General features: G+C 40.4%; 1 protein-coding gene across 1 annotated transcript in view; it reads left to right on the top strand.

Annotated features, from left to right (window-relative positions):
* CREB5 (cAMP responsive element binding protein 5) overlaps window positions 1-22,644 on the top strand; it is a 240,021-nt gene that overhangs the window by 29,617 nt on the left and 187,760 nt on the right. The window contains exons 4-5 of the mRNA XM_030010334.2: window positions 1,689-1,727; window positions 7,742-7,863. Of these exons, the coding sequence (XP_029866194.1) occupies window positions 1,689-1,727; window positions 7,742-7,863 (161 nt within the window). The remainder of the gene's footprint in view (window positions 1-1,688; window positions 1,728-7,741; window positions 7,864-22,644) is intronic.

The raw sequence follows: 22,644 nt of genomic DNA, 5'->3' as shown, positions 1-22,644 counted from the left end.
AGACATCTGTGCTGTGGGTACATTCACCCTGTGAAAGTGCTGGCTTTTGTTACAACTTTTGTGTCTGGCAAGACTTTTGCTCGAGGGCAGTTTCTAAGGAATATATTCTGTCATCAGGAGTCCCCTGAGCAGTGTAGCTGTGTTTGTTTGGTAACTTCTATGATTTAGTTGTCCTGCTCCTTCCAATGGGTTGCTTTCCCAGGCAAAAAGCTTTGACTGGCTTCCACCACTACCACCAGTATGCAGAATTTCATGGCCAGAAAGGCTCCAAGATTGCTTCTGAGGGATGTATTCTTTGTGCTTTGTGCATGATGATCCTCTGTAGTGATGAAAGAGTAAAAAGCTGCATGTGTTCTCAAAGACTGTGGCAAATGTGTCTGACCGTAATGGCCTGGCAACCTGGTGCTGCTGGGTATTGATCTTTCTTTTTGTGTTCATTTGGTGGATTTGTTTGGCATTTTGCAATCCTTAGTTTGGAAGCATCATAGATCATCTACTCTCTGCAGGGAGACATTGAAAAATAGTTGTTTCATTACCCACCTAAACCCTGGGGAAATCTAAATACCTTAAAGTTTAAGATGTTTTATTCTTAGATTTCATAATGAAAAATTAATGATATATGGGGAAAAGAGTCAGACTTCTCTCTTAGACATTTGTCTTCATGTCTTCCTTCTTGTTTTCTGAATTTTTGCTTATCTGACTTTTTTTTTTAAATTGTTTCTGTCATCAGTAGGTTCAAAGAATTGCAGCAGCAGTTGCCCTGTAATAAACCAGGTGCAGTGTTAGTGTATGGTGGGTTTTTTTTCCTCTTTTTATTAATCTGCCTAGAAGTCAGATTTTCTCCTTTTTTCCAGTATGTTGTATACTATCTTTTAATTTGTTGTATTTGATCCATTCATTATCAGTAATTAGTCATGCAAAATAATGGGCTGTATGCTTTCAGGTAGCCATTAGAATTATCTACTCTGTTTCCAGAGACAGCTAATCCCCAGTCTGGGGTCAGTATAATATCAGTAATATTTAACACACGCTAAGCATGTCTTCTGTAAATTATTATTGGAGGTAGGCACTAGAACTGAGGGGCTGTTGGTCTTGTACCAATACAACATCTTAGAAACTGAGCAAAATATGACTTGGGAAGTAGGAACTTGTTTCTTGTGTGAAATCTGTGCTGAGGTCTGAAATATCAATTTTAAGTGAGAGGTATAGTTATGCTATATGTAAAGTTATATGTTGTTATGTAGGTGGGGTCACTGTTTAATAAACAAGGTTCTGTGACCTGATTGAAACTATTGGTGCTATGCTGGTTTATCAGGTATGTCTAGCCAAGAGCTTCCTTGTTATCAGCTAGCTCCACTATATTTTCTTCCATTTTTCATGCTGGCTGAAGAAGAACAAGTTTTATTAAATCTGGTGACTCTTGAATTAATTCAGAAACTCCAGGTACATACATACACTAAATAGCTTTCTGTTTTCTGACTGTATAAATGGAAGGGAAGTCTGCTAGAGGCATTTCATTAAAATGGAAGTGATTCTTTTGTTGGATAATTTGACATTACAATCATTTGCCTGTCTTTTAAAATTAATGTTATTTGTTCCTTTTTGTATATGTATTTTAGTTCGTTAGAAAGTCTTGTTATGAGTATGGATAAAGAGTCATTGATGGTTTCCATTTCCATCTTTCCTAGCCAAAAAAGAGCTGTTTGAGATAACACAGAATATCTTGTGTAAGTTTTGCATGGTAGTCATCATTGCAGGAAACTTTGTAGTTAGGTTGACTGAAATAGATATCCCTTTGCCGTTGTGCTAACTAACATTGCATTGCTTTGAAACTCTGTAGTTTGTTGCATGTCAAAGCTTTTTTTTTTATCGCTAAAATATTAATGTCCGTGGGACAGATTGTTCCCTCCAGGTAAGTACTAAAAGCCATGTGGAACTGAACTTTGGGAGCTGGGGACACTGAAATTCCTGTGGTATCAAATTCGGGAAGGGAAGGAGTGATACCTTACCATTGTTGGAGGGGGGGAAGTCCTTCCAACAGTGCTGCTAGCAGATGCAGGAGAGGTCAGGGTTTTCTATATAGAAAACTTGTTTCTTCCCAGTTCTATTTACTGAAATCCAATCCTCTAGATTTTTGGTAGTAAAGCCCACTGTGGAGATAGAAACAGTATTCTCCAGATGAAAAAGTGTATGTGCTAAAGGTAGTGCAAATGTATTCCTTTTCCCAGGTAATGCCTGTGTCAGTGAGGTAACTTACGGCATCTGTGGTTGGCTTAATTTTTTTCTCCTTGTGGTTTACACAAGGAGGTTTATCTAGGCATGAATTTTGTGGAGCGGAAAATGATTGGATGTAAGGAAAAATACTTTTGTTTGATTTCTTGTTTGCTTCTGTGCCCTTTGCTTTACCAAATAATGAAATGAGAACTCTTCTAAAATTCAACTGCTCAGGTTCTGAGTGACCAGAAGAGATTACAGATGTGTTGTACCCAGTATACGTACCCCCACAGAAAGCCCAGCCAGCACTTTAAACAGTGCATCTTTAAGCAGTAAAGTTCTTGGGAGCCCTTGTCTGTGAGCCCCTGGGTGAGGGCAGTTCCACCAGGTACGACGGTGCACCTCTTCCCCCTCTTCTCTTCTGTCACCTGCTTGAGGTGTCGTCACCTTGAGCTTCTTGGTGCATTTGGGAAGTACCCTGCCAAATTAATGAAGAAAGCTTCTTGAATTTCTCAGGACATTCCTCTTTCCTTGTGGCTGCTTGATGGGCAGTCTTTCAAATTTCAATGCTAGCCCTGTTACTCTGACTTTGTTATCATTGTGTGAAAGTATAACATGGGTAAGTGTATAACTTCAACAAAGCCCACAGCTGAACAAGCCAAATACCTGTTATTACTGCACATCAGACTAAACTTTTTTTTTTTTAATTTTTAAAGAAAGATGAAGAATCAAGTTACGCACTTTGGAGCTGTGCTGTTAGTATCTCTTACTGAATCAGATTTTTTTTTTTTTTTTCCCCTCAAATGAAAGCTTGTTTCACATAACTGTCCTTTGGTTCTCCAGTTTTTTTCTTGACTGGTATGATGCTTTGAAGTTTTCATTCCTGCTTTAAGGCATGAAACTCTAGGATCCAAGGTAGTTTTACAAAATGCATTCAAATAAACTCTCTATATAGCAAGCTACTGTGGCATTTCCTGGGCTGTTGTTTTGAAAGCAATATATTGAGACTGAGTGTCCTTCCTTCTGAGACTATTATTTCAGTAATTACAACCCCCCCCAACCAACCAACAACAACAACAAAATTTGCATAGCCAAACATAATGAGTATATAATGAGATCTCTTTACTGAAGACTTCAAATTTCCCGTTGCCTTATAACATATATTTTTCAATTAGTCTGGTGAATCAGGCATCACTTCAGACACTGAGGACAGGTTTTCAAAATGGTCAGCAGCAAAAATTTATTCAGTATATCAGGTTCTGGTCATAATCTGATTGCTGAATGCTTCTGAAATCGTCTCCTGTAAGATACAATAGGTGGACTTGGGATCTGCACAGGTGAGACCATTTGATCTTGCTCTGGGGCTTTTATGTTGTCCACTTACATTTTTGAGGTTTATTTAAACTTAGTGTTCTTGCAGCCTTTCTGGCCATGACTGTGTCATCAGAGAGGCTGATTATTCACCTAAGGAATAGGCTGGACAAAATATTTATTGCCTAGTTTGAAGCCTGACAGGTTCTGTGTTCAACCCGGTGGTGAAGGTGAGAGAGAAATAACTTCCTAAGTAATTGTCAGATGACACAGGTTCACCGGTGAAGTGACAGTTGGCTAGAGGTAGATGCCTCAAAGCATAGTAAACTAGTTCTGGTCGCAGTTAGGGATGGAAAGATTTTACATGCTGAACAAAGGGACTGGGTTGGGATGGCTGGTCAGTGTAATAACCAGATAGCTAGGGTTAACCCAGACAGACCTGCATCCCAAGCTGCCCAGTTCAAAATGCAGCTTGGGCCATTAAAGCCCTGGGTTGTGTGGCTAACAGCGTGCATGCTGACAGCTTCCTACAGTAACGGGTGTCCTCAGCAGGAATGCTGAGAGTGGTAATAGCTCTTTCTGAGTTTTGGTCCAGATGGGTCTGGCACATCCAGTTGCTGAAGTACAACAAATCAGAGCCCTGTTCTCAGTGAGCCTGCAATAGTTGTGGGCGCTGGTGATAGCAACAAAAGGTTTGTTTGTACCAACAGGGAGCAGTGAGGTCAGGCACAAGCTGTTGGAACTATTAATGCATTTTTAAGTGCTGAGAATTAGGAATATTTTATTAATTCTGGGAGACCTGAATGTCTAACTTATGCTAGGGTCTCCTTTGTGATACTGTTCCCAGTTAAAACACAAAGCCTTGCCTAATCTAGGTAAAAGAATTACTGTGGTGTTGAGAGGAATATCTTCTACTAGTTTGCCCACCTCCTAAGGGAGAACTGGTGTTTTGCAGAGGCAAAATAGTTGGTTGCCTCAGGAGCAAAGAAAGCCCGCTGGACTTGGTAGCCCTAAAGTCCTGAAACCAGCAAATGCAGTGTATGTGCAATGTAACTACTATACTATGTAAAGTCTCAACGTTTTAAAGTCTGGGTCTTTTTCACTTCTGCTCTCATACAAACACAGAGGTTTCATGGACTTCTGGTTTCTGTGAATGTTGAAGGATGAAGGGCAGCTCTTGTTTTATTTACATCTGGCTGCGCTGACTTCCAGAAGGTCTGTGGATGGAGTTTAGACTGGGTGGTTGGTGGTGTTCCCTCCCCGATTGGGAGGAGAGGTGGGCTGTCTCTTTTAACAAAATCTTGTTGCGAATTCCTGCCAGCCTGATTTCTGGATCATAGAAACTACAGGAACCACATGGGGAGACTGAGGTAGTCATTAAGATCACCATGTCAATATGTAGGTGCTGTAAATAGTGTCATTGATCTATCAGTTTTGATGCTTTTAGATAATAAAGTAGTTAATTGGAAAGATCAGCTGTAGGTAACACATTTGATTGTCTCAGACTGCTTGTGGTGCAGAAGATACACTTTCAGCATGTGCAGAGAAAAGCCAATGAGGCCTTTGTGCACTTGAAGTCACATTCTTGCTCTGGGTTGCTTGTTTTCACTGTTAAAATGGATTTACTTCACTGAGATAACTTTTTTTTCGTCTGTCTAACATTCTTGGAATGGATGCTGAACAGATCGGGAACTTCAGCTGCACGTGCCTGATCACCACCTTGTTACCCATGAAGTCTCCCCTGACCCAATGTAGCCTGTTGTAGTAATGCCTGATTTCTGGATCAGATGCGTATCTTGATGGAAAGTAACAAGATCTTATCTATGTTAGTGTATTCTCTTCTGCCCTGCCCCATTGCCCCTGGGCTCAAGCAACTCTGAAAAAAAGCTTAGGATTTTTTATTTTAGTGAAAGTGGTGCCATCAACTTCTTTATGAAACCCTAGTTTCTCATCTTGGTTGTGAAATTGATACCTTGCTTATTTGGTATGGATATACTACTTCTGAAAATAAAACATTTCCTGTATTTGCCTCACATTCAAATACTAATATGCCCTTTATGTCCAGGAAGGCTTGGCAATGATTATCTTTGTTTCTCTACAAAGCAATTGTGTTGTTCACTAAAGTAATATTTAATCCTTTTTGGAAATAAAAATCTATTTTTCCTGGTTTTTAGTGCACTTCATTTCCAGTACAAACTCCAGTCCAAGGGCCAAAGACAACCCTGGTGTAAATCTACTGAGTTCAGTGAGCTTACCCTAGAGATTAGTTTCGCACTACTTATTTAGGATATGGACCTGTAAAGTGCTGAATGTCCTCAGCTCCCATCAATGTCAGCACCTCGTTGACTCAGCTCCTTATGCTGAGTTCTTGCAAGATTCTTGGAAAGTCTTATGTTTCTGACTCTGGTAATATGGTAGTTAGCTGTGAAAACTAATAGATAAATATGTGTGCATTCCCAAACACTTAAGTTTTGTTTCCTTTAAGCTCACAAGTAGGATGCTCAAGCCAAAAGAAATAAAACAGAATTTTAACATTAAGGACTTGCTTTTTATGTTACATCAGTATGTTCCATCAGAAATATAAATGGAAACAAGTGTGTTTGCCCTTGGATTACTTGAAAAGGTCAAACCTGTAGGGCCACACCTGATACAGGTGGAAATTGGGTCAGCTGGCTTTATAATGGAGGAGGCTGATCCTCGCCCTTAGTTTCAAAGTGAAAACTGCGTTTCCTTTTGTATGTATTGCTTTTGTGCTGCCTTTTGTTTAGGGGTTGCTGTGTGTTTCTATGCTGATCATGTAAAGTACATTGTGTCTGGTAACTGTTTCCTCTAAGGGGGGCATATTGGAACTTGACCCAGCTCAGCTAGGTGCAAGAAACCAAATTTTTCCTCCAGAACTCGCTGAAGTGGGAAGCTTTATTCTGAGGTCAGAATTGGTCCAATATGGGCAACTGGGATTAGCATGACAGAGCTTTCATTCTTTAAAGAATGAATTTCAAACAATAGGGTAGTTGTCAATGACTATGCAGAAGATTATTTCTGAAGAGAGCGAGTCCTGCCTTTCCATAAAATTAGGTACAAAGCAGCCTGAGCTGGAATGGGGGCTTGGGAAGGAGGAACTAACATGCGAGACAGGATTTTTTTTTTTTTTTTTAAATGTGTGTAAATCTGATAGGACCATACAGACTCTCCCCTGCTTTTGCTAATATAGTTCTGTATTGTAATTTTGAGGGGGAGATGGGGAAGCTGAGGGGGAATAGTTAAGAACTCGCCTTCAGAATGAAATGGAGGTGCCTCAGAGCTGACCTTTGAGGAGTCCTTGGTTCCCAACTTTGGGCTTGATTTTTCACTTCCTGAAGAAAGTCTAGCCAAGGTCATCACTAAAACTACAGTCCACAGGGCAATTTAGCTTGTCTGTCTTGCAGGTTTTTGAAAAGGCAGCCGAGAACCTTGTACCTTCTTGAGTCCCTCCTGCCTGTGGCATTAAAGAGAATCCTGTCCTTCCCTGAATTATTTCTGAGAGGGCAAAAAATTCCTAGAGATGAAGGCATGCATTAAAAATCTTTTGACTCCGAATCTCATGATTTATATGTATTATCAACACTTTTCAGTATAAAACACAGAAGGACGCTTCTTTGTGGTCAAAGTTTAACATTCCATAGCTTTTCTAAATGTCCTTTCACTCCTTCTTCAAAAATCGTGTTAGAAGCAGAACTTTTTCTTGCTGCGGCTAACATCATGTGTTTTGTTTTGCAAAGTATGTGTATGTTTGAGGTGGTTTTCAAACACCTGAAGGCGTTAACTCCTGCATGTCTGCAGCAGTTACCCGTGTGCTGTGGTGTGAATGTGCATTATGATATGCACTGTGCGTTGTTTTGCATGCACCTATTGTTGGAGGTTTATAGACAGTTATAATGACCATTTGCACATGTTAAGGATGTGGACTTGTGTTATGCACCCTGTGAAAACCTGGCCTGTTGCCTTTCTGGTTGGATGATGACTGCTGCCTGTTTTTGGGCACTGTTGGCAAGCACTGGCTGTTTGCAGTGCAGTGTAGAAATTCAGTGCTGTGTGGTTTGTTTTTTAAAGATGGTGTGGTAGGGGTGGGAAGGCATGGAGAGGTTAGCTAGAACCTCTCTTTTCCTGGAAGACTGTTTACTGTCTCTCTCTCCTTTTAATATTAAATACCACTGATCATTTCTTGTTATATTCTCAGATCAGACTCCTACACCAACTCGCTTTCTGAAGAACTGTGAGGAAGTGGGCCTCTTCAACGACATCGATTGCTCCCTAGAGCACGAGTTTAGGAAGGCACAAGAAGAAGAGAACAACAAAAGGGTGAGTGTGAGCACCCTGAACCCTTCCTCCCCAAAACGTTAAAGGACGCTGTGTGAAAGCAGATAGTACCTGGTAGTAACCTTTTGGTTAGAAACTAGGTGGCACTGTAAGTTGTGACATGTTTTTTAAAGTATTGAAACAGCTGACAAACCCCCCCCCCCCCAAACCAACAAAAACCCAGCATTAAATTTCCAAAAGTGTGTAACTGTGTTTGCCAGGGTTTGATTCCAAGTCTCTGCTTTTAAGTAAACTATAATACAAACCACACACCTCTTGAGGGAGAGGCTTGGGAAAAGTATATAATCTTTGAAGTAAGGATTGCAAACTTGCTCAAATACATTACAGGGAAATGTGGGTTATGAGGAGGCATTTACTTTACACACACACACACACAAAAAGTTTTCCCCTTTCTTCTGCAATATGACGGGCCCCTGGATTTATTTGTCATCGTTACCAGCTTTATCGTGTTTCTGTATTTCTCATGAAGTATTCATGTTGAAGGGGGAAACTTTGACTTGTAATAGCTAGTAGATAACATATCCCATTTCCAATTAGTATTCTTTTAGTCTCAGTATTTGTAAGTTTTGGTTGAATTATATAGGCCACCTCGTATGGGGTTAAGGGTACTCCTATGCCCAAAGATTGTTACAGTGTTTCGAGGGATCCTAAAGAGCTTTTAAAATTTTCAAGGAACTGTAAAAGATCTTAATGCACTACAGAGGCCAGCAAGAGGTAATGCATGAAATTTTAACTTTTCAAATAAGCATCCAAAGTTCTGGTTGCTTTTGAGAATTAAAAAACACAAGTAATGTGGGGCTTCCTACAGGAGCATATTGCTCCCTGCAGCCCTCCAACAACCTGCCCAGTGCCTCCCCTTCACAATGTTCCCTTTTGTGCCTCTGTTTTCCCCTCTCCCACTTCTGCAGCTCTTGGAAATTCTTAGGTAATGTGGCCCCTGCCATAGGAGTTCCCCAGTTATTGAACACTGTGTTATTTGGCTTAGTACTCACAGCGATCTCTATTTGTCTAATTTGAACTTAACCAGCACCATAGACTAAAAGTAGGAAAAGGTGGCCACGAAGCAGCTACAGTGCTAAAGCCAGAGCGTGCTTCTCCTTAGCTTGCCTCAGCATTATTTTGCCTTTCAAAGTGTCTGTGCCTCCAATTGCAAGGGCTTCCTCTACAGGTACTCTTTCTTATGGCTGCTGTATTGTGTCATTTGCTTTGCCTATGGGTGATTGCCGTGCAACTCAAAATTCATACATGCGAGACATACGGGTGCTGCTGGGGCTTGTGAAATCTGGAGGTAGCAGCATTTAGGGATCTTGAGGTCTGCAAAGTAAAAGCCCAAGAGGGCTTTTTGGAAAAAAGAGGTAAAGCTGATTGCTGAGATGTAGAACAGGAGACGAGGCTTGTAGAAAGAATGTGGAGAGGGAGTCTAGGAGTGGTTTGGGTTTGGCTTATAGGGAAGGGAGTCTGGCGATGGTTTATTTGTGGCTCATAAGGAAAGAGACTGGGACAGTTACAGAGGAGAGGGGCTGCGACATGATATGCCGAGCAAGGAAAAAGAGTGTCCAAATGTGAGAGAGTCCAAGTTTGGTCAAGGATTGGGAAAATAGCCTGGACTGACGCTCATAGCTTTGTGTGCAGGACGAATGCTAGGAAACAGCCATGTAATGAGATGAATGTGTCTAATTTTAGATTGAACTTCTTAATACTTTGTTTCTTATGTGCCGCAGAGGGGAGACTTGGCTGAAATCAAGAAGAACATTTCTGTACATTCCTACTTCTTTGTGAATCAGAGGATTCCTAAGCGGTTCTTTCTGCGTGGTGTTTATTTTGCAGGAGTAGGAGATGAGGAGAAATCTACTGATGTGGACTTCTGTGCAGTTAGCCACAGGTTGCAACGCTTGATGTTGCAGAGTCAATTTCAGCTCACAAGGGGTAGTTGCACAATCTGATTAAAACCTAGACAAGGGCATCTGGTTACGTGATAATACCAGTTGTTTAACAGCCTCTGGATGTCTTATTCTGCCCTCCTCCTACCAAACCCTGCAGCTGCCATTGGTGATCTCCAGGGAGCAGTGATGGGGGGTGGGGTGGGGGGAGGAGAAGGAGGAAATACTTAAAAAAAAAGGGGGCAAAAAATAAAAAGAAAAGAAAGCAGAAGTCCCACTAGCTAGCTAACCTGTAACATTTGCTCTGTGATTCCAATTAGTCTGCTGTATGTTCATTCTTACATTACCAACTGAGTGTCAGATAGGAATCTGAAGCGGGCCCCAGTAGGGCTTTACGCAAATGCAAGAGACAAAAGCCACAACAGAACGGAACTCCTCTGGCTGCAGCTATCGCTAATGAAATGCTTCTAACAGCCTGTCCATGGAATATGACTGCAATGTAGTGTTGTCCTAATGGACCTACCAAGACTTGGAGACTAGGACTAGCTGCATGGAAATCGTACTCATGGCTCAGAAAAGCCTTCCAAAAATATTTTTGGTCGTGTTAATTTCTCTGGACTCTGAAAGAAATAGTTTTGTTTATTTTAGTATATCACTGTGGCTTAGCACACAGCTTGACACTGAAATCTTGTAAAAGAAAAACACTTTGGGTTATTTTTTTTCCTCCTTGAGGGTCGTCATTTGAAAACTCAAAGAATAAACTCCAATTAGCTGCATTCTTTCTTTTTTTTTTCTTTTATTTTTTTTTTTTCTTCCCCCAGTCTTCTAGTGGGAGCCCATGGATAATCCATGAGAATTTGTTGTGATTAAGCTGGTTATGCGGACTGGTGACATTCCAAATTAGCTGTGATGTGCTGAATACGCGTTTTTAGGAATGCTGTGTGTACCCCTTTTTGGAAAGGTAGTATTGAGGGGAAAGCGCTTGCATTAATATCCCAGCTGCTTATGCAGGAACAAATCTCGTACTATCTTTCTGCTATAGTTGCTCATGTGTAAAGTGTGAGTAGTGTCTCTGCTTCCCATGCTTGATAGGTCTTATGATTGTAAGCTCATCTGTCAAGGACTGTCTCTTAAAGTATACTTGCGCTAGCCTTTGCTTCGGGACTCAGCGGACTCAAGTAATAATGAAGATGATCTCCAGGACCTGAACTGAAATGAGAAAAGTTACGTTATAAATGGAAGTGAGATTGTCAATTTGTTTTGGCTCCTCTGTTGCTTATACCATCAAATATTAGCTGGAAGTCTCTGCCTGAGAAAGGCCTGCTCCTTAAATACAAAGGATGCTCTAGATCAGCAATAAGCATATGAGAAAGATGCTCTTTGCATCCTCTTGATGGCACTCTTCCTGACAAAAGCGTCCTACCCGTCCAATCCACCAACAAAATTTGCACAGGTAAAAGCATGCCTATACTATATATCCACTTGCAAAAGTGTAAATATTAAAGCTCTTAGGAGCTTGAGGCATGCAGCAATTGACAGCTCTGCCCCAGACAAAATTTGCAACCCAAATTAACAAGGAAGGTAGCGCTGGCAGATCAGATGACCATCTTAGCCTGCTAGCTGCAGGTTTTAGGTTTATACTGCGCAGAGCATTAAGTATCCAAAGCTTTTGTAATGAGTTGTACTTACAAACCCATGACCTTTGCTGCTACTGGATAGGTCCTGCTGTCGCCTCTTGTTTTGAGCATTAATGTTGGGTCTGAGGGAGTAACGTCAAAGATGGGAAGAGTCATGATCTGTTTCCGAACAACTAATTGGACCTGCTTGATTAAAATGCATCCTGTCTGACCTCCCTGCATGAAATGATAAAGAGTGGAAATATGCTCAGTGTAGCGTGTAGAGTACTACATCAAGTAGTATTTAGAAATAGTGAGTTGAATATTTTCTACATGAGGGCATTTTTAAAGTCACATTCTGCTTATGCTAGAATTTGGATGCATCACTTCCTAAGGCTTGTCCTGCAATTTTGAAATCTTCTAACCAGTGCTCAATGCTACAAGGTAATATGTAAACTACACAAACGAGGCAGGGAAACAGCTATTTTCAACTATGCCTTGGTTTTAATGTGGGTTGTTCAATGTCAGATCAGGACGCTCATAGCCAGCAAGTCCTCTACATGGCTTAATATTCTTGTTCTAAGTATACTATTCCACTGCAGGCACCTCACTGCTAGAAAAGTATCAGCCAATTGAAGTAGTCCAGTGAAGAAAAAAACCCAAACCAAACAAAAACCAAATACAGGGCATTTGGTGGTTGAATAGGCTCAGTCTACAGAATGATTAAAAAGTCTGAATATTCAGTTTAGTTGTGTTAAGCAAGGGATGATGCTATAGTCTGATGCATATTTGAAAGGCATAAATGCGGTTTGTACCTTCTGTGTTCTCCTCCTACCTTGTATATACCAGGATAGATTTCTGTCTATCAGCATGAGAAGGTAGATAAAATGCACTTGTCTGATTTATACCACCTCACCGTTTCCTGCTGAACTCAGTGACTCTCTGATCTCTAGAAGAGAATTCATGCAAACATTTTCTGAATGTCATAGCTCTGTGTTGTAGCCTATGAGTGTGGGGAGGATGATCTAATTCAAGGCAAGCTGGAAATGATAGAATGTGTCTTTTGAGCAGGTGTAGTTTGGTGGAAAATATCACTTAATTTCCACACCTTGTTTAAAATTTATGCAATGTATACCAGGCCCACGGGTTTTCCCCTCTGTCTTCTGAAAAGTATGCAGACAGAAAAAACCTATGGCTTTTGCTTGAGTTAAGTATTTTTTTAAAGGAAACCTCTTACATTGCAACACAGAGACAAAAAGTAAATACCGAATCAGTAGCCCTAAACTTGATGGAGTAAGAATGTCTAATAAGCATTTCTTGTGTTGCACAAACTTGGTGGGGTTTGCTGGTGTTTTTCTTTTTTGGAGGGTTATTTTCAGTTAAGGACCAAACCAACCAACCAACCAGTGAACCAAAAAAGGGCCTGATCCTGTTTGCTCATGTCAATGGTGGGAGAAGCAGGCCTTAGGAGACATGCTAGTCATCTGCAACAGATGCCACTTTGAAATCTTCTGACTTGCCCAGTAGGAGAAGCTGCAAGAGCTGTGTTGGTTCGATATCAGAAAACACTTCGTATCTTGTTTTAATCTGGTCCATCATTCCATTAAAGGAGAAAGTTCACTCCTACCTTTAATCGTTGACAATACAGTAGCTGAAACAGTAAATGGGACCCTTAGACAGGAAAGGGTGATGTGGTACCCATATATGAAAAGAAAAAATATCTGTATGTTCATAAAGCACGTTGTATAAGTGTTGGTGTTTTAGAGGCCTATATTGTAATAATAATCAGCTATATAGTAATGTTGGCAATGCACTCTGTTAGTGAAAGACAAGAACAGGGATGAAGGGTTCATTATGGTGGTTGACCTGGCTGATGGACGACAAATTCAACACTGGCCATTTATGAAGAACAGCTACCCTTCCAAGGAGTGCACTCACCTGACTCTTTTCCCCTCACATGATTAATGTGCAGCACAGAGCCTTGTTTCAAGAATACATATACATTTTTTGTCCAGTTTTCTAGTAATACAGGACTGGAGACCTGCAGGTTCATTTCCCTTTAAGCATGGTCTTGTGGGAGGTGTTGTCAATGCTGCAGTGCACTGGTGTAGAACAGTATGACTTCTGAGTGTGTGCCCTGCCTCTACAGCAATCACGTTAGCTCCAGTTTTCCCTTGTGAATACTCAGAAACCCCAGTGGGGTCGTTGAGAAGAATGGTGTGCTGTTAGACATTTCAGAGGCAAGTGCTCTGAAACAGCTGAATTTCACTTGTGAAGTAATACAAACCAACAAACTCATAAGCCTGTTCCTGAAGCACTTTTGACTCATTGACTGACAGTCTGTACAGCAGAAGAGAACAAAGACCTATGTTTAAATGCATACTATTTTGATTTTTTTAATTATGTAATCATAAATACACATATATACATTCTCCCTGCATTTGTCTAAACACAATGTAAGAATGTCCGTATTTTTTCAAGTCAGATGTCCCTCTGACTTCTTACTCTCCCATTGAGATTGAGTATCTTATATGGTGAGTATGTTATAGCAGATGCAAAATAAGAGTAGGAATGATTTATGTTAATATAATGCTTAAGGGCCAGGGTACTATTGTTGTAGGTATTGTAACAACTTCCAAGCTGTTACTTTATCAATCAGTTAAGCTGTTGTCAAGGTGATAACTCAAAACTCTTAATTTCAAAGTCCAAAATATCACCCCACATTCAAAGACTTCAGTATAATAGTTCCTATACTCTGAATACAAGATCTGTATGTTCACGGCATAGCATTTCTTCTGGGTGACACATTGAAGTACTGTAAAGATACATTGTAACTGTATCAGAGTTTTTCCAATGGGTTATTCTGAGTTTTCATATGCATTGATTGCATCAGCTTATTGACCTGCTTTTATCAGGGCTCACTGTTGATTTATAAAACCCCCTTTTTCTTAATAATTAACTTTTGCAGCATTCCTATGGAGAAGGGAAATGCTTTGTCTCCTGTTTTCTAAGGAAAAACAGATTCCGGAGGATGTTGTTTTCCAAAGCTCCCTCAAAGTGAGACACCAAGCTCCTGAAGGAATTGCAGACATGGAGTGAGAATTGCAGGGGAACTGGGTCCTCTCCACCGTTCTGCCAAGCAAGCGGCTTTCTGTCTCCTTTGGTTCCTAAATATCTTTAGCAGTGTGGCCCCAAAAGATTGATAGACACCTTCAAAGGCATTTTGGTGCCTTGCTCTCACTGAAATAAAGCAGGAGCAAATCAGTGAGCTACCATAAAGGATCTGGGCTCAAGTGACGTGCTGAAAATTGCACAGGAAGTCTGTGGCAGAGCCTCGGATTGATTCCATATCTCTTCGATCTCAGCATAGGGCATCCCACAAACCATGTGTGTTAAAGATTTATCAGCTGTTGTTCAGTGTTGCTAAAGACAGGAAGAACGCTCTCCTCTCTCCAGATGGGTAGGCTTGCTGAATTTTAACTGCTTTTCTTAACTTGCAGAGCTTTCATGGTAGACATGTGGTGGTACGTTATATTTTTTAGGGCAATTCTGCAGTTGGCATTTCAGTCCCCTGACTTTGTGAGTCCTGTTTCGAGCATGTATCTATGTCGAGGCACTTATTCCAGGCACTTAGTTACCACACTGAACTGTGTTACAAAAGGGACACTTTCTGCGTAACGGTAGAGAAAAGCTGTCAAGACAAAAGAGTTCATAACATGACCTTGCAGAAATGTTCAGCAGAATAGGCTTTAGCTTAGGCTCATTGCTGCCAGTACAACATCTTATCTTCTGTGGGCAGGCAGGTCTGTCTTTTCTTCTTCTGTAGCAACAGACCGTGTTTGAATGGATTTATGGATTTAGGTCCTCATACTCTGAGAGAAGACCTGAATGTTTTTCCAGCAGTAAGTGCCTATATCATGCAGAAAGGCAATTCTTGAGGGCATACGTTTTTGATTGAGCTAAACCTCCCTAACCATAATCCTTCCATGTTCTTCTGAATTCCAGCTGATGAATCATCCTGCAGAGCTCAGTCAGGACAGTCCACTTTCCTTCTGCTTCTTATTGTCTCTGTCCCAAAGAAGTTGACTCACCCTCTTGTAATGTTTGGGTTTTTGTTGTGTTTTGTATATTTTGGCTACCCCTAAAAAAGGAGGCCTGCCTGATTTCATTCTGACATTTCTTTCACAGCAACACGGCATAGTTGTGCATTTTGCCTTGGTCTTCCTATGAATGTTTTTAATGGCACAGCTTTCTTATTACCAGTTCAGATTTCAGCAGCATGGACTGGATGGCACATAATGAAGGGATAAACCTTCCCTGTAGTGGCATTTTTATAAGTCTATCTCTTAGTTAAAGCCCCTAAGTCTTGGCAATCTCTTTAGAGCATACGCTCTGCTATTAAACACGACCTCTTTGCTCCCCAGAGTGGACTGCAGCCTATATCGTTGGGTAGGTAATAAGATACTGCTGATATATTTCAGAGCAAGGTGCACTTTTACTTTATTTATGAAGATAGACATGCTGGTCGAGGGCTTAATCACAGCTGATAAATCACTTTAAGAAAGCCTATTAGAACCATATGCTGATTCTTTGTATTAATATGGTGTGTCTGTTTCTAGTCTAATAAGGCAGGATCTCTTCCCCCTCTCCCTTCCCCCTGCCTGGTGTGCGAACTATTTATCTGTTTAAGTGATATCGCTTGCTTGGGGGCATTTTCGTCTTTAAGAGGTATCATTAATAAAGCAAGGTGAATAGAAGAGAGGGGGATTCTCTCTCTTCAGAGCGAGTGAAGCTGCCTGTTTTTGGTCACCTTTGTTGAGATGGAATTCCAGAGCAAAGGTCCAAAAGCCGAGATGAGGAAACCTGTCGGTTAAAGACTGGAGAACCACGGCATGGCCTTCACGGCAGCATAAGGTTGTCATTTTGGCCCAGGTGGTTACAATCCCAGAGCCCGAAAGCCGTGAGGGGGTGGGTGCGCTGACATTTCGGTTACCTCACCTTTCCCTCACTCGGAGAGGGCTGCTGCAGGAACAGGTTCCACGGCCATCTAATGAGATCCACATTGGTGAAGTTATTCCGTGCCAAGTCCTATTTATCATTAATTGGTGGGTTCGCTTGCAGATCTTTCCTATTATTTGCTGATTATACCCCTACACGTTTTATTATCTTGCCAAAATTCAAATGCTAATAATTTCTTGATTTATTGTTTGTTTATAACTCTGTCTACTGCCTAAATGGACGTAGTTAGAAGATTTCAAAACAGCAACAGCTCTTATGCTGACTGGGTTTCTTTCACATTTTGCACATGGCAGTCGCCTATTTATAAACCTCCGTAGGGACTCCTAAACCTTTATAGTTGGGTTCCTCCCACCACTTCAGCCCCTTTTCTCCCTTGCTCCCCCAAGGCAAGTCTTGTTTTTTTGGCATAAAGACAATGATGGTGATTGTTATGTGGAGAAAATGTCCACAAGCTATGAACCATGAGTAAGGATTTTTAATTTGTACCTCAAGCAAAATAAATTGGAAATTAGAGACATCCAGGAGAGCAAGAGTATTTTCACCACAAGGCAGGAGATCCTGATCTGAGTTGCTGGTATTCTTTAGTCTTACAAAATGTGAAACCGAAAAACTGAAAACTCTCTTTACACCAGTTATGTGCATTCTCTAGCACGACCTGTTTCCAGTACTGTACAAAATTACTGTATTTCTAAAAGCCCCCAAACTTGACTGTGAAATCTGAGGTACTTCAGAGTAACAAAAGGAATAGTGGAGAAAAGAAAGAAGCCAGAACTGAGCACATGCCATGGCAGTTAATGAATGCTACAGTTGGACGTATAGCCTCATACATCTCTGGCGTAATTCCATTGACTTTAATGGAATTTAAATTTTTAGCCTATTACAACTAGGCAAAGATCTGGAGGAAGAAAAGCCTTTGCTCAGAGATTAGAAAAAAAACCTGTGTTCTTGAAGTGATCTGAAGTATCTGGGTACTTGCTGATGTCCTGATAATATGTAAAAATAGGGCCTTTTAAAAACCATACTAGGGAGCAAAAAAATGTACACTTTAACTGTTTCCTTATTCTAGTTTCTCCCTCATGCTTCTCTACTGGAGTTGCCAAGTCTACTCTTATCAAATAAATATCAGCTTGCTTTCTTCCCTGAAATGTGAGTAAACTGTGTGTGGCTCCGTCTGGTCCCTGGGAAGGCAACAGACATCGGTTTGCCCTGTGAATGGACATGTCAAAGTGCAGCTCTGCCAGCCAGTCTGGGGCTGGGTGGGGAGAGACACAGGGAGAATGAACTCAGTGTTACAAACAGTCCCTTTTGAATTTCTACAACCTATTAGTCACAGCAAGCTGCCCTTATTGATTTTGGTAAGAGAGGTCACTTTTAATCCTCTAAAGTGGAGAGAGCTGCATGCACTCTCCATAGCATGACATTAAAATTGACACAGCTCTGCATCAGTTCTATGAAAATGCCCTAAACCTAGATGGATTATTGCCTTGCCTTTCAATGGATACAAGCTGCTAACCAGAGCACGCTAACCTAGATTAGGTGTAAAAGCTTTAAAATACTTGATAAGGAAAGCACAGCCAAAAGAAGCTAGAAAATATGTGAGCATGCTAAAAAAGCTGCCCCTGCAGAAATAGGCCTTTAGTCTTAAGAAACTTTATTTTCTCCTTTTCTAAAAATTAAAAAGTCAACACAGAGGAGTTGAGATTATCATATAAAAGAACAAACAAAAGCTGACCTTAGTCTATGATTATGAGGAAAGCTTTATTCTGGCTGATGGCCCTTGCTAGTTCTGTTTGTGTTCCTTAGAGAACTAAATCTTTGAATACAATTAGAATAGTCCGACTTGAATCTTAAGTGTGCGTCAAAATAAACAGCAGAGGTGAACTCTCAGCAGTTTTCTTTTCATCTTTGTTATCCTTGCCCTGACCCGTTTTTCCTGCCTAATGATCATTTGTGGCATACTATTATTAAGAGAAATCTTGATGGAAAAATGTGCTTAATGGGGATAGGAAAATTGTGAGCCTGGAGAAGGTGGGGTTTTATTTTCTTTCTTTGGAATTCCAGAAAATGACTACTGCCCTTTTTGATTTTATGCTAGTTTTTATTTGGAAATTTGTTTTCGGAAGGTTTCGCTGATTTTTCTGTGAGTCTCAGTAAAAATGTACAATGTAGTGTTTAGGGAAATGTGTTGGCTTGTCATGTAAGCCTTGTGTTCTCCCTTTTCATTAGTTGTAACTTGCTCCAGTATTTCTTATTAAAGGTTAGAAATTCCCTTTCTAAATAAAATACATCTGCAAAAGGAACTGCAGTAAAAAAACCCATTAAGGTACAATGTTAAACTCTTGTGTAGTCTGTAAGTGTAATGTATGTGATGATGGAGGTTCTTGACTTCTGTGCCACAGCGCCTTTCAATAAGCTAAAAGTACTCTACGGTTGTTAGTTGAGTAGGTCTCTGAGCTCCTTCTCAACAGAGGGTAAAGTATGTTTGTGTCTGTGTGGGCGGCGTGGCTTCCCCTCCTACACTGAGAGATATTTGCTCTTCCTCCCCTTCCTCCCACACCTGAGGTGAGGGGTCGTATTTTCTCCCTGTTTGTGGACTTCTCAAGTCACAGGGGAATTCAAAGGAGGCACGGAAAGGGAGCTGGCTTTTGGCTTCATCACTGTCACTGAGAAATGACACCTGGAAGAAAAGGTAAAAGCTGCCCCATCTGCAGATTGTCTGGGCTTCTATCTGGCAGCTTATTTTTGCCCCAGTCATACCTTTTCTTTTCCTCTCAAGGGAGAAGGAAAAATAAGGTACTTTGCCAGTCCCTCCTCCTTTGTGTTGGAAGACTCCTCCCTGATGTTCTAACACTGTGTGGGATAGAGGGGAGAGAAAGGAGGAAGACAGTAAAGTATGGGTTGATGAAGGGGAGAAAGGAATGAAAGGAAGAAAAGTACCTTTCATTTTTACCTATATAAAGGACTTATTCCTACCCTGGGTCAGCCTTGGTGGGGAAAATGGAAAGGAAAATTCACACAGAAGAGGAGGAAAAGTGATATTACTCAGACATGAAGAAAGCTGAGGGAGGCTACCATGAGGCTGTACAAGTGAGAGAGAAAGACGAATGAAAGAACGAATGAACAGCACTCACATGAGGCGGACATTAAAAAGGCAGTTCTTTGTTTTCTGAGAGGTGGGGTATTAAAATATTCCCATGATGTACTTAGCAGAATTGGGTGAGCAGAGATAGAGGAGTGTGAAATGTATAATTTCCTTTTCTCTCCACCGCCCCCCCAGCCCAAGGAAATTGAGTTAGTTTCTCTGCTTAATGTTGAATTGAGATGTCAAGGGATGCAGCTGTACAAAGGACCAGGAGACATGAAGATGCTCAGTTGATGCTGGGTATTAGAGTAGTTTTTCCCTGAAAAAGAGGAAGGGAGAGTCAGCCTGGACACTGTTGCTTGTGCTTTAAGTCATCTTTATAAAATATTCTTTCTCTCATTACACTCCTGTCTTATCTACGTGTATGTCCCTTGGAATGTATACATACATGTAAGGCCTATTTCTCTAATGACAAAGTTACCATAGTTCTCTCCCATTCATGCTATTTTTTTGTTCCAATACAGTAAAGTCATGCAAGTGTAAATGCCAACATATATGTTTCAGGAAAACCAGGAAAGCTATTAAGTGTATTACACCTCTGCACATAAGTTCTTATTTTGTGGATTATTGTTTGGCTGGAATCTTTTTCAGGTACAGTTCTTTTATCCCAATTTCTTTTCTTTGCTTCATCCATCTCAGCCAGTTAAATGTGTATATAACTGATTTTCTGAAATGGGGCCAAAGTCCATGTACTTCAATAGCTCTTAAACATGTGGTTAACTTCAAGCATGTGTGTAGGGGTTTGCTGAATAGAGATAGTTTGCTGAATCAGGACTTCCCAACACTAAGATTTTAAATTGCAAACAATCCTCTATTTTAATGTATTTTAACTACTGCCTCCTGTGGACTATAGGTAACTGTTGTTACTCGAGTCTTGCAGGTGAAGAAAATTGTAGTTGGTTGAACAGTAATTTAAGGGTAAAACCAATCTTTCTGATACCCTGCTGTGACAACTATTTTTACTTCCTCCTAATAAATAACTTAATTATGTTACATGAAAGGGAATAATCATTGGAATTTCATGTTATGATTAAAAACTTGTTTTCCTGGAGGAAAAAAAAGATCTGCTACTTAAAAAAAAAAAAAAAAAGGAATTTGTTATGGCTTTTTTTTTCTTTTTTTAAGATTTCTGCATTTTCTAACAAAATGGTGGTACTAAGGTGGTAGTATATGTATGCCATTATTGACAAATAAACATGAGGCACCTATCCAGTCTTCTGGATACATAAATTTGTGTGACTTCTTGAGAAAGTACTTTTGAAGAACAATAAAGGTGTATGTATGTATATATATATGTGTATGTATATATATATGTAAAAATATATATATGTGAGTGTATATATATGTAAAAAACCTAAAAAAAAAACCCACCCCAAAACAAACAAACAAAAAACTCCCAAAACCCCTCAAAAAAAAAAGAAAGAAAAGCCACAACAAAAATCCAGTTGCCTTTCTCATTCACTTGCATCCTTCCATGTGCAGGGATAAATGGGATAGGACTGCCTGCACTGTGTTGTTTTGGTTTTCTCCATCCTGGATCTCAGGGTGGGGTGGAAAGTAGGTTCCACAGAGCATCTGTCAGAAGGTGGAGGCAAGGGGAAAGAGGCAGTGAGGGAAATGTTCCCTTCAAAATACTTCTTAATATGCTATTAGTGATGAAGTACTCAAATTGCCTTCTCGATGACAGTCGGGGAAGAAAAAAATGCATATTTTACTATTATAGTTGATACACTTAATACAGTGTTTTAAAACAAAGTGCTCTTCCCCTGTTTTTATGTAAGGTGGTAAGACTTAAAAATATAATTGGGCTTTCCCCTTCTTTTCTTACTGCTTTTCAATCTTCGTTTCCTCACATTCCATCTTCAAACCAGCTAATCTGTATCCCCTTCTTCTTGAATAGCATTATCCTGACAACAGAGCAGTGAAAAAGAGCCGAGACTGCAGGACTTCTAACAATGCCGGAGGGCCCCAGGAACAGGAATGCCCTGAAAAAAATGTGCTCCCATCCAGCTGCCCTTCATATTGTTGTCTCCCTATCCAATTTACTAGAGAATTTCCCACTGGCTCTTGGCTCATTCCCAAATGAGAATGTAATCTTTTAAAGATTACACTGCATAATGGAGGGACAAGGAGCTCTTTATTAACTGGGATGGGGAGTCACTTGCTATTAGGCAAGGGAGAGGGATGGGCTGTAGTAGTGTTTTGTGAGCTCTGCTTTCTGCCCCTTCTTGTCTCCTCAGCGATAGGACGGCAGGTTGGGAGTGGGAAACAACTGTAGCAAAAGAAATAATTCAATGTAGGTTATGATTATGGCAATTACTATTATAACGTGAGGGATTATACCATAACTATTATATTGCCAACAAGATTAAATTACTAACCTAATACCACAGCATGTTTTCCAAGAAAATAAAAAAATCCCTGCTTGTTCCAGAGTTGATGCATTCAAAGACTACTAATACAGTGTGAAAGAGCTGAGCAGCTAAGGAGCCTAACGTGCTGTCTGTACAGATATTGTCTGGATCAGATCCCTGTCACTTTGACTTCCATGAGCTGTGCCAGCTAGACACCCTCACCCCTTTTGGGATGTAAAGCAATGTGGTACACTGGTAATTTTAAATGCTCCGTTTCTCTCCTGTCAAGCAGATAAGCTGCTGCCAGTAGATAACCAGAAGTTATACCTGCAATGGGGAAATTTAAAAAACTTCAGAAAGGGACCAGATTTGCTCATGTAAACCCACTGAATTGATTGGAAAGCTTCAGCTTCAAAATACTTTCACACTGTGCTCTCCTTTTACTACATCTTTTGAAAATGTTGCATAATGTGGAGGATATATGTATGTAAAATGAGGTAATCTTAGGTCACTTCTACTTGATGGGAGTCTGCAGTGTGATTTTTTGGTTTGGTTTGGTTTTTTCTCCTGCATGCATAGCAAGGTCATAGATGAGACTTTGTCATATAGACAGTACAGATATAGCCTTGTATAGACTGTTCATAATAGGAGTGTAAGCTAAGTTAATTATGCAGGAAGAGCAGTTTCCTTTTGTTCATCAGCTGGAAAATGAGTAGAAAATTAAATTTTGGAGACTTCAGAAATATATCATG

The sequence above is a fragment of the Aquila chrysaetos genome, chromosome 3 (genome assembly GCF_900496995.4).
Source record: "Aquila chrysaetos chrysaetos chromosome 3, bAquChr1.4, whole genome shotgun sequence".
Taxonomy (NCBI): Eukaryota; Metazoa; Chordata; class Aves; order Accipitriformes; family Accipitridae; genus Aquila; species Aquila chrysaetos.
The sequence above is the reverse complement of the archived record's forward strand: the minus strand, read 5'-3'. Positions and strand labels throughout refer to the sequence as shown.